The sequence below is a fragment of the Perna viridis genome, chromosome 5 (genome assembly GCF_037379345.1).
Source record: "Perna viridis isolate PV_CMFRI_1.1 ecotype Kerala chromosome 5, ASM3737934v1, whole genome shotgun sequence".
Taxonomy (NCBI): Eukaryota; Metazoa; Mollusca; class Bivalvia; order Mytilida; family Mytilidae; genus Perna; species Perna viridis.
The window spans coordinates 23,471,878-23,484,808 of record NC_142449.1 but is presented as its reverse complement, the minus strand read 5'-3'; the positions used below and the strand labels follow the sequence as shown (position 1 = coordinate 23,484,808).

The 12,931-nt window shown below is 31.8% G+C and overlaps 1 protein-coding gene across 1 annotated transcript in view; it reads left to right on the top strand.

Annotated features, from left to right (window-relative positions):
* Nucleotides 1–12,931, top strand: part of LOC148616575 (uncharacterized) — a 95,209-nt gene that overhangs the window by 22,060 nt on the left and 60,218 nt on the right. Inside the window, exon 4 of the mRNA XM_088583777.1 lies at nucleotides 11,436–11,868. Coding sequence (XP_088439903.1) covers nucleotides 11,436–11,868 — 433 coding nt within the window. The remainder of the gene's footprint in view (nucleotides 1–11,435; nucleotides 11,869–12,931) is intronic.

Here is a 12,931-nt window from a genome sequence, read left to right as displayed (position 1 = left end):
AGCTCCTGTGTAAATCAGATAGTTTTCAGGCAGTTGATTTGCCACTTAAACTTATGTATACAATGTGTATATACATTGACAGATCTAAGGAGCCCCATGTGCCCAGAGCCCTTTATTCATTGCAAATGTTTTAATTGGTTATTATTTTGTATTTTGAAAGGTGATAAAAAGTGAGAAAGGAATATAGTTCAATAAATACTCACATTAATTTATTTTTTGTGGTATATTTTGAAAGAAATGAATGTAATTCCTGTTTTTTCACATTTTTCTTGTGGAAAATAAATGGTCTTATTGTTTTTTGTTATTGATGGATCTGTCATTGATGAAGCTTGTCATATCAGAACACAGTGCATGACCCCTTGAACTCCAGTATATTATTTGATGCCCTCTTGACCCCGGGGTTAAGATATCATATGATATTTTAACCCCAGGGTCAGTATTTTGCTGGGGTCAAAATATCATATGACATCGGTGCTTCAGAGTTTTTTGGGCCAAACTTGCTACAGATGTTAATTTTCATATTGGACATAAAGGATTTCTTTGTATAAGGTTGCATGTTTAAACGAAATTTTTAGTAGTCATATTTGCTTCTGATGCCTACAAAGTTCATTCCTTTAGGGATTAGAGTGTATGAGAGGGTCAAACCTATATATAGTTGATTTTAGCCTTTGCATGCAATTAAAACTTATTAGTTTATATGGAGCGAAAGTACAGAACAAGACAGGGACCATTTGATGGATTAGATATTCTAATGTAAAATGAATGGAACATATAGCAAAATACAGTATAGTCATTTTGGTGTACCAATCATTTCTCTATGCACTCATACACGAGCCAGTATATTTATTTTGGTGTACCAATCATTTCTCCATGCACTCATACACCAGCCAGTATAGTCATTTTAATATACCAGTCATTTCTCTATGCACTCATACACCAGCCAGTATAGTCATTTTGGTATACCAATCATTTCTCTATGCACTCATACACCAGCCAGTATAGTCATTTTGGTGTACCAATCATTTCTCTGTGCACTCATACACCAGCCTATATAGTCATTCTGGTGTACCAATCATTTCTCTATGCACTCATACACCAGCCAGTATATTGATTTTAGTGTACCAATCATTTCTCTATGCACTCATACAATGGCCAGTATAGTCATTTTAGTGTACCAATCATTTCTCTATGAACTCATACACCAGCCTGTATAGTCATTTTGGTGTACCAATCATTTCTCTATGCACTCATACACCAGCCAGTATATTCATTTTGGTATACCAATCATTTCTCTGTGAACTCATACACCAGCCTGTATAGTCATTTTGGTGCACCAATCATTTCTCTATGCACTTATACACCAGCCTGTATAGTCATTTTGGTGTACCAATCATGTACTCAGTTACCTATTGGACATTTCCACCATTTTCCATAATGAGCAAACACTTTACTTCCTAGATGAACACAAATTTTACTATTTTGTTTGTTTTCACTTGGTCATTAAGGAATACTTGACTTTTGTGTTCACTTGGCCATTTAAGGTCAAACAGTTTTGTAGGAGTGCTGATTGTAGAAATGGTATATTCCTGTGAGAGGTAAACCCTTAGACAGAGATGGCAATGGCCTTAGTTTGGGTTAATTTACATTATGTTGACTCTAGATATGCAACTAGCTTAAATCTCTTTTGCAATTAGAACTCTGCTGGTATTTCTTACTTTCTTTAGGGGTTCAAAATGTTACCATGGTGATTTAGAGCTTTCAACTTCAAACTCTGATAATAAATTTAGAATTGTAATGAATGGAGCAACACAATTTTACAGCTGCAAATATACTCCTGGTGGTGAAAGTTAAATTTCAATCTCGTTTTGACACAATGACTTGAAAAATTTATGACATCATTGACAATGGGCAAACTTTCCAAAAGACTTGTGGTAATCCCTCTTAACAAAGAGGCCATCTTTACAAAACCTTTTTTCCTTTTTAAACCAACATGATAATTTATCAGTGGGAAGCTGAGACCATGTGACAGACGCATTATTAGGAGTTGATACTGTATCATTATCTTGGGATGAGACTCGTAGGTGGTGACACTGATCATATGAAAAGTGAAACTTGAGGAAATGATTATGTTACAGTGCAATCTGACTGAATTGTAGTACTGTTGGACTGTAGAACTGTTGGACCGTAGAACTGTTAGACTGTAGTACTGTTGGACTGTAGAACTGTTGGTCTGTAGAACTGTTAAACTAAATTTCTTTCTTTGTTTTCACCCATGATTAGTTTACAGTGAGTTTAAACTGAAAATAAAGTAGAAAGATTTTAAAGGGATTTTTAGTTTTGATAGAATTTTTTGTTTCTTCACAATTATGTTGAGACCTTAATTTTTAACTTCACAGTTTTGTTATGACTGTTTTTTTGTTAGTTCACAGTCCCGTTTTGACAGATTTTCACAATTGTCTCTACAGTCTTTTTTTGTAGCTACGCAGTTCTATTTAGAAAGTTTATTTTGTAACTTCACTGTTCATGTTTAAACAGGTTTTTGTAACAACATTTCTATTTAGAAAGGTTTTACTATCTTCAGAGTTCTATTTAGACAGGTTTTTTGAAATTTCATTGCACAGTTTCATTTGGACAAGATTTTGTAACTTCAGAGTTCCTTGTAGACATTTTTTTTTAATTTCACAGCCCTGTTTACCCAGATTTTTGCTGTATTTAGACATGTTTTTCATTGTATAGATATGTGATTGCAAGCTTTTAATGGGCTAATATTGTAGGAAGCCATTTTTTATGTAAAAAATAGATTTTGAACTGTTATTCAACCCTTTGTAATGTTGATTAATCTAAAGAGAAATGAACTCATAGACAAAAACCTGTGAGAACCAAGTTCAATCAAATATGCAAGTCAGTCTTGCTGATTTTCTCAGTCTTGTATTAATTTTTTTTTGTGTAACAAACTCTTGAATCTTGGGTATGAGGAAATGTGTCTTAAAAACTCACTTACCAAATTATTTTTTAGATATTGGCCCTTGGTTGAAAAATACTCATTTTTTTCTTAAAAAATGAATAATGATTGTTTTTTTGTAAATTGTTCTTTTTTTTTTTGTCCTGATGTGACCACTGATTTACTGATTATGACAATAGCATGCAAATGCTTTTAAATCACCACTTGTATATTAACGCTGCAATTAAAGAGGGAGGTTTAGCATGCTGTAAAAATTTGATTTAACCCACCATTTTGTTTGAAATGCCTGTATCATGTCGGAACCATTGTGGTACCAGCTTCTCCGGTAGTGTAATATCTATTTTGCCAGATTTATTTTGGACTTGGCTTGATTATGAATTGGATTAGTGTTTGGTAATTTTGTTGTTACCCATATTCTTAATGCTCTACAGTCTTAATTATAAAATTATGAAAGCATATTTTCTTAACCATTCTTGCATGGAGTGCTAATGGCTGTAGCTTGAATTTTGTTTTGGGGAAGGGAAGTGGGAAGGGTTGGCAGAATTGTTTGGACAAAATTTTCTCAACATGAAGAAGTGCTTCATAGTTTTTAAGTTTATTTTAAAGTTTTTTAAGCACTATTGCTTCCTAAAAGAAGGGGCTTGTTTTTTTATAACCCCACAAAGTTTATAGATTCATGTAAAACTGTTTTATCATTGATGGTATGAAATAAAGTACGCAGTAATCTCTAGAAAGTGGCCAAAATCATGTAAAGTCCATAAAGTTCACACCAATATAATCCAGTTTTGTAGATATACCCAATAGCCCACAACTTTTATGGTTGAATATGAATAAACATGCCTTATTTGTGTACCTCAATGTAAACATAAGTAGATATCTCAATTTATTTCATATTTATATTTATTATTAAGATATGGGCTATTCATATCAATTGACATTTTTAGTGTGTGTCGTAGGTAAACAGCATGTGTTGAAAAGGGCGACCAGTGTACCTGTTTTATATATATACCTGGCTAGAACCTTACGGTGAAATTTAAATTGTGGTTTTAAAATTCTGTATAGAATCAGTATGCACAGCAAATATGATTAAGAGATAAAGGGTCATCAATGTTTTAGTGTCAGCTGAGTAACATCTTTATAATGGCTTGGTTTTTATGTCTCTTTTGACATGTTTCTGTTGTTGTATTGTCACCTGGTGTGTTTGTGGATTGTTTGAACTTGCTGAATTCATCCTTCGTTGTGCTAAAAGGAACTTGTATAGGTAGGCATGACTAAAATAGTATATATCATAATTATATATGTATGTATTATTAAATATGTATTATATTTTGGATTGAAGTAAAATTTGGATTTTTTGAAAAGAGTTTTTCCCATGTTTTTCTCTAATTTATTTTATAGTCTCATGTATTTTTCGTAAAATAATAACAGAAAATGATTGATTACATGTGAATGCTGGGCTTTAGAATTTTTTTAATCGAGGAATCTTCATGCATTGTGTGAAACTTGACATTTAACTGCTTTGCATGTTATGCTTCATCTCAAAATATAATTGGGTAATATATAACAGACTTCCTTTTTAAGAGGTCTTTGTAAAAAAAAATTTTTAAGCCTGCTGTTGCAGCCTACACTGTCTACGATGGTAAAATATATTACAATATAGCTTTTAGCTCTGTTAAATATAATTGAAAATGAAGATTAAAACTATTGTGGAAAAAAAATTGGTGGTGTGCATGAGTATCAAACATAAAAGTGTCAGTCCCTGTATGAATCAGGCAGTCGGTGAAACATGGTATGAAAATACAAATCATTTTAATTGCTTAATTTGACTATTTGCACCATCAAAATGCAGGAAAACAGACAAGGTTTTCCATATCCTAATGGACCATTGAATTACAATTTCATTGAAATGCACCGTAAATTAACATTGCAAGAGCAGATTACTCTATCAAAAACCTCATTTTTATAAGATTCTATTGAAAAAAATTCTGCACAAATCCAATGATGCAGAGATAAAGTAATGTTTTTTTTTTCAAATAAAGAAAGTATCCTTGAGTGATATTACATTATTTGAAATGCATGTTTCTCATTTTTCCAATTTTGCCCGATTCTTACAAAAACTTACACTGAATAGTCCTCTGAGTTGTATGGCCTTAAGTTTTTGTATTGAAACCTTTCCATAAAATTTGTAAAGAACCTTGAATATGCTGGCTTGCTATTCTAGTCCATGCACTTTTGTTTGTTCTGATGGTAAAGTACATAGAAAGGCATTGGTATTTTGTCATTTTTGTTTTGTTTTCAGTTCCAATGAAATGAATTCAGGAATTTAAGTTTTAATTGAATTATGAATTGTGTTGGAGGGACTAGTGGTCTAAATCATGCTTGTGTTGCATCTAAAGAATATTGAAACTAATTTGTACTCCTGATTATGTAGTAAAATCTACATATCTTAGGGTAAAAATAACTTGGATGTACTTTTGTAAATTTTCCCATGGACATTTACTTTTCATTGATATTAAGGATCAATACAGCTATTTTATACATCTGGTCTAATTCATAAAACTTTAGTCTAAAAGTTCACACACATGTACACCTGTCCAGATCTTAAATGGTTTTTGTCATTTTTGTAAAGCTCTGCTAAGACCTATTTTAAATTACAAATTTGTATACTAGTTCTTTTCATTGCCTCATTGCTTTACTGATCAGAGATTACCATAGAAAGAAAACTTTCTTAGCCTAAATTTATTTATTTATTCATCAAATTCTTATCATATTCAAATTTAGATAGTTAAAATGAAATTAAGAAAACATGTGTCTGTCCATATAGATTTCAGAGGTATTTTGTGTAAAGTTGATTATATTGGACTTACATGGGTCACTTTTCAACAAAATGTTTGCATTAAGGAAATTCAGAGATTTGACCTGATGAGTGATGAGGTTACAAACAAGACCTTTCTGATTTGTTACTGGATGTTTACATCTCTTCTGTTTTGTGACTGTTTTAACTAAAAAGGATTAAAGTAAAAGATTAAGGTAAAAGGTCAGGGAAAAGGGTTAAGGTAAAAGATTAAGGTAATACATGTAGGTTAAGGTAAAAGGTTAAAGTAATAGGTTAGGGAAAAGGGTTAAGGTAAAAGTTTAAGGAAATACTGGTTAGGGAAATGGATTAAGGTATATTGTTGAAGTAATAGGTTAGGGAAAAGAGTTAAGGTAAAAGGTTATAGCAAAAAAGTTCAAGATAAAAGTAAGATTCATTTATATAAATGTTCAACATGAGTTCTGGAAAGTTTTGAAGTGTTAAGGAGTTTTGTATAATGTAAATTCAGAAACTATTGTATTCATTTATTATTGCCATTTTGCAACTTTTTAAGTTAAAGTGATTTTAATTTTTGTAATACCTAACTTGTTGCATTCATTTAAAATTCCTAATATGCAAATAAGTATTAATTATTACCATGTCAACCATGTCACTATTTTTGCAATTATAATTCCTAATTTACATATTACATATTACTGTATTTGAAATCAAGTTAAATATTATTATATTAAATAAGTAACTCAGTATAATTGACTGATTCCATACCTGTTTACCTTTGGAACAGTTCATGTAGGAGATTCTCCCCTTTTGATACTGTCTTATGTGGAAGATTTTTTCTCACGTATAAGCTAATTTTGGATGTAAAAATACCATCAATTAGGTAAACAGGTATGCTGATTTCTTGAATCTTTGTTTTGCTTGTGTAAGGTAAGCTAGAAAATAGGGTCCATGATTGCCCCTACTGTTAAAGGTTTTCTGCAGGGTATATTTGTCCTCCAAGACATTGCTGCATAGGCATTGTTTTCATTGTCTGTCTATAAGGAACTGTTAAACCTGCCTTTGTTTTTCCTTAGATATGCAATCCCTGAACTGATCTAGGCAACTTTTTGATGGATTAATGTCGAATTATTGACCAACCACTTTTTTGCCAGTAACACACTTGTAGTCTTATGAGTGCATATGAACATTTGACTTATGAAGATCATCAGGAAACTTTGTATGAAATTTTTAACTATTATTTTTTTCTGTTAAGCTTGGAACAATAGGTAGAATGAAGAATCTGTGTCACACTGACACTTTACTTGTTATTACAAGAACAGGATATCATACAATTTTATCCATTTCAATGAAACTTGGTCAGTGTCAAAACTCACAATTACCATTCTTAAGTTGATAGGAGTGTAATCTAGGAGGAATGACCTCTGACCTTTTTATTGTCCCCATGTCAAATGATAGTGAATATTCTCTCCCTTAATAACCTGTGTGATGGATTAACTTATTGTGAAAATATTTCAATTTTGCTGTATTTAATAGATAGTTTAGGTTAAAGGGGATACCACTAATGGTACAAAATATTTTAAGTTTTAAAGTGTTCTTTTAAATGCTTTTATGTAAAGTTTCACTTGTGGTAAACAGGAAATTAGAGGGAATCTGATAGGAGAAGTGCTTGTGAAAAATTCTTTCTGTGTTTTATTAGGATTCACTTTTATATATCTTTACCTTAATAAATTGACTCTTTGGAAAGCATTCCTAAGCCAGTTCTACATTATCCTATGCAACTTCACAGTTTACTTATTTTGTATAGTAGGGTCCTATGCAACTTGACAGTTTACATATTTTGTATAGTAGGGTCCTATGCAACTTGACAGTTTACATATTTTGTATAGTAGGGTCCTATGCAACTTGACAGTTTACTTATTTTGTATAGTAGGGTCCTATGCAATTTCACAGTTTACATATTTTGTATAGTAGGGTCCTATGCAATTTCACAGTTTACATATTTTGTATAGTAGGGTCCTATGCAACTTCACAGTTTACATATTTTGTATAGTAGGGTCCTATGCAACTTCACAGTTTACATATTTTGTATAGTAGGGTCCTATGCAACTTCACAGTTTACATATTTTGTATAGTAGGGTCCTATGCAACTTCACAGTTTACATATTTTGTATAGTAGGGTCCTATGCAATTTCACAGTTTACATATTTTGTTCAGTAAAATAAGTTAACCATAGGGTTTAATGGAGATTTTTTTCCGATCATCAAAATTTGATTCAGGCAAACAATGATCACATAAATAGATTTCACTTTTAAAATAAACAGGTTTGCTATCTTTTTTCAAGGTTCTTCCAAATATTGAATTCACTTTACATGGCTTTGTGTTCTTCTAGAGAATACTTATCCTACTAGTGCATCTGATGTATTCTTACAGTTTTATTCTAATTATAGTTATCTTTCGGTGTCTTTTTTTGTATTATTAATTGCTCCGTCTTGGTCTTCATCTTTTGAATACTGAATTGATGCTCTAAGCTTCTTTTACAGTCTCAGTGGTCTCATGGTAGGGTTCTCTACATGAGCAAGGGAAGTTGTGTGTAAATTCTTTAACCAACACAAAGATTTTAAAATTGGTAATCAAGTGGAATATAGAGGATAGAGTGTCAGGTGGTTGGTTCGGAGTCAGAATAATGTATCTGAGAGGGTTAATACTCCTTTTTGTGGGCTGTTAAATTTGTGAGCAAGCAAGTTCAAATGGACTCCAAAAAACACACGAACAAACAGAAAAAAAGATCTAAGTTTCTGAATGAAACTGTTCAAATATTCAAATGCTCTTAAATATTCAAATACTTGATGGCTATATGTAGAAAAGCAGCAGTGGTCCTTTTCACAAAAAATCGTAAGAGTAAAATTAATCGTAAGTTATGACGTCACAATACTTTGATTTTCTATGATGTCATAACTTACGACTAATTTTGCACTTTTGATTTTTTGTGAAAAGGACCACAGATGCTTACCCTATTGTTGCAACAGGTCCATGCTTCCAGTTTTTTAGTGGAGTCTTGAGTTGTTCATTTACTTTTGTTTCTATATTATGTGTGTTATTTTGGTTATTTTATGTTCTTTGTTGTTAGTGTCTATTTTCTTATTTTCTTGTCACTATCCCTGGATTGTGTTCTTGTTGATGATCGTTCGTATCCTTGTTCCCTTGATGTCCCTTAAGTTAATTTTGAAAACACACAATGTGATTATAAACTGCCAGTATTCTTTTGTTGTAACCAATTGCAGCTGGATGGTATTTCTGATTCTTTTGTGTAACTGAATAGACTAGTACAGCATATCTATCACTCAGAATATCTGTAGAAAGCAGAATATCTGTAGAAAGGGCAAACAGTTGTTTGACATTAATTGAAATATTTCAATAAATCAATTTATTTAATATTTGATTTTTGGCAGAATGTTTGATGTAGTTAAATAGTATGTCAATTATTGTATTTAAACTGCACTGGATTAAAAGATTACAGATAAGAGGTTTATTATGAAATTGATATGCAATTCATACAATGACAGAACTGTAAGCTGCTAGAAATGTGAAATGTATACAATAATGTCATGTATTAAGGATTTGTTATGAAAGGTCCATTAAAATTTGCTCTGTCAGTTTCTAACTATGTTTAAGTTAAGCTTCGGCAAGTTTATAATTCATTATTTGTGTACAGGCAGCTATGGTGCTTATGTTCAGTCAAACTTACTGCACTGCCTACAGAATTTAGAATACCACTCTTTAACATAAGCAGTTATCATGAATGGCATGTATTAAAACTTTTTTTTATAATGTGTCATTTTTTCAAATGAAAATTATTTTGAGCAAATATATTCTAGAAAATTGTGTGGTCTTAACAGGATGAGCTCTGACACTAAGCATATGGTTGGACTATTTACTGATAAGTATATACAGATGATCCAGACTGTATGCCTACAGTCCAACCATCTTCTTGGCCTGGAACAGATAGATATTCTATAAGTTTTGTATAAAGTTCAATAGACAGGCAACTATCTCTTTATAATAGACAGGCAACTATCTTTTTATAATAAACAAGCAACTATCTCTTTATAATAAACAAGCAACTATCTCTTTATAATAAACAGGCAACTATCTCTTTATAATAGACAGGCAACTATCTCTTTATAATAACAGGCAACTATCTCTTTAAGATAAACAGGCAACTATCTCTTTATAATAGACAGGCAACTATCTCTTTATAATAAACAGGCAACTATCTCTTTATAATAGACAGGCAACTATCTCTTTATAATAACAGGCAACTATCTCTTTAAGATAAATAGGCAACCATCTCTTTATAATAGACAGGCAACTATCTCTTTATAATAAACAAGGAACTATCTCTTTATAATAAATTTTCAACTATCTCTTAATAAACAGGCAACTATCTCTTCATAATAGACAGGCAACTATTTCTTTATAATAGACAGGCAACTATCTCTTTATAGTAAACAGACATTATAGTGTCAATGCCTATATACATGTGTACGGGAAAAAAATGAGAAATTGGGTTTGCACTTGAAAACAGGGTTTAGATCATATTACTTTGCCCTTCACATTGGGCATCAAATGGTTTGTTCCATTCAAATGCAGTATAAAGATGTCAGTTATCATGGTTAGATTGTGGTGGCTTTTTGACACCTCATTGACATACTTTTTAAAAAAATAAAAAACCTACGATAAACTATCGATCACTTCATGTTAAAGTACAAAACTGGGTTTCCTTCATAGATGAAGAAGTTAGATTTCTTTGTTTTATTTACAAATATAGCACAGTGCAGATTTTGTTAAAGTAATAAAAGTACATTTTATGACTGTTTGCTAGATATTGCCAAAGTATGTAATGAAACATTGTACTAGGAAGTTGGCACCATTTATATATGCCATGCAATGGTAAATTTGAATGATTGAGGGAAATTTTAGAGTAATAAATTGAGTATGTTTAAACGTTTGATTTAAGAGAATTTCAAAATGTACATAGTTTTCCCCTGGTCATCAACAAATTAATTTACAAGGATAATTATTTTGCAATCCTATATTTACTACTTTTGAAGTTTACAGTATTAGGAAAACAATTAATTAAAATATTAATTTAGGTCTCAAATTCTGAACTCCATTCTTAATGTCCATGGTGCTGATGAAGCCAACTAGTCTTAAAAAGCTAAGGTCAGTGCTCTAATTATTCTGTTGTAAAGGAACACTCTAGCCCATGTAGCACCCAAATGAACCCATTGACTAAGCACCCAAGTGCACCCTATGTTAATAACCATCTGATAACACCCATGTAGCACAAGTGCAACCCATGTATCACCCAAGTGCTCCCCATGTATTAGCATCCAAGTGTTCCCCATGTAGCACCTGAGTCCACCTCATGTTTAAGCACCCAACTGTACCCCATGTAGCACCAGAGTGCACCCCAATGTAGCACCTGAGTGCATCCCTATTTTAGAGTTCATGCTGCTGTTCTGTTGGAACTTATAAGTTCTTATGTTTCCAACTGTCTTTTGTTGATGGATTTGACAGTACTTGCCACTTTAACTTTTTTCAATAAAAAACATGATTGTTTGCAATGTAAAAATTTTTTTTCTCACTTTTTTTCAGAATCATAATGATCCTTCATGGGATGGTTTACTACTCTGGCCAGTTTGTTGTCTTGGAAACATACTAATTCATCTTCTTGAGGACAATAGTTTGTTACCGGGACAACAATACTTGTATATCAAAAGGTCAACTGAAGGTCAATTCAATTTAGCAGTGAAGTGTATTTCTGTGCTTGGAATTAAGGATGTAATTCTTGAAAACAATTCTGATATTGGGAATATGCTTAAAATGGAATGGTCAAATAGATTCAAAATGAGGTCAGATGAAGACCTTGGAAAATTATTGCAGAAGACAATGTCTACTTTTGAGGATAGTATACAGAAAATTAAATTAGAGGAAACAACTGATTCTTGTAAGGATTGTAACAGAAACAGGCAAATAGCAGACAGCAAAAAACTTCCTTTTCCAAATAGGCCAAAGTTCAAACGACCAGGTAAGTGTTTTATAGTTTACATTGTATATAGAATTAAAAAAAAAATTGATAGGCAGTATATGCTATTGGCTTGATCGTGATTTAAAATTTGTCTATTTCAATATATATGTTTTTGACTCGGCTGCAATTTTATTCATTTCCCCAAAATTTTACAATTTGGTATCAAAATTGCATTCATCCACCAGGAACTTTGGAAGGGTAACCTTTGAGGAAGTGGATGTGAGGGCAACAGGAAGCAAGAAAAAGGGCACTGAAATTGGGAGTTAAGTGCTTTGAATTTATGTTTGTTTGGCTTTTGAAATGGAGGGAAAATTTAGGATAGAAGGGGAGGAAAGTTAGAATGAACATTCATGTGAGTTATTTTGCTTCAGATCTTGTCTGGACAGAAAGATTTTGCTTTATATTGAGTGACTGTCTTAGCTTAAAGCTATCCAAGAGACTTTTATCAGATAGTTGTCCTTGTTTTACTTCCCAAAACCTAAATTGTCTTGCAATTTCAAAAGTGTATCTGTGTAAACTCTTGTGTCTGTGGTAAATTCATTTGCTTAAATTGATATTGACATGTATAAAAAGGTACATCTCAAAACTTGTAAATTTGAAGAGTAAAACTACCTATAAAAAGTATCAAAGACACCCATTAGTACTTTAAGTGCATGTTAGTTTTATTTGCCTGACTTTCTCTTTTCTTTTTCTTCATGAAAATTAAATCCTTGCAAATGTTATTTTTTTCTACAAAATTTTTCAAAGATAAGTTTATAGCTATACATGTAGCTCCTAATGCAGATAAATACATATTAAAAGGACTTGGAAATTAAATTTCTACTCAAGTGTTGCTCAGAATATGGAATCATTCATATAGAAAAATCTTGGGGTTGTAAATGAAATCTTTCATGTACAGCTTATAAGAAGAATCAGGCAGTTTCAATCCAAATCAATTCTTGCATTCCTCCTGAATGAGATTTTTTTTTGTACATATAAGAGTTAACAGACTCCTGAAAAAGTTTAAAATCTTTTTTTATTACATTTGGTCCTACTAGTACAGATCAAACAAAAACTTACATTA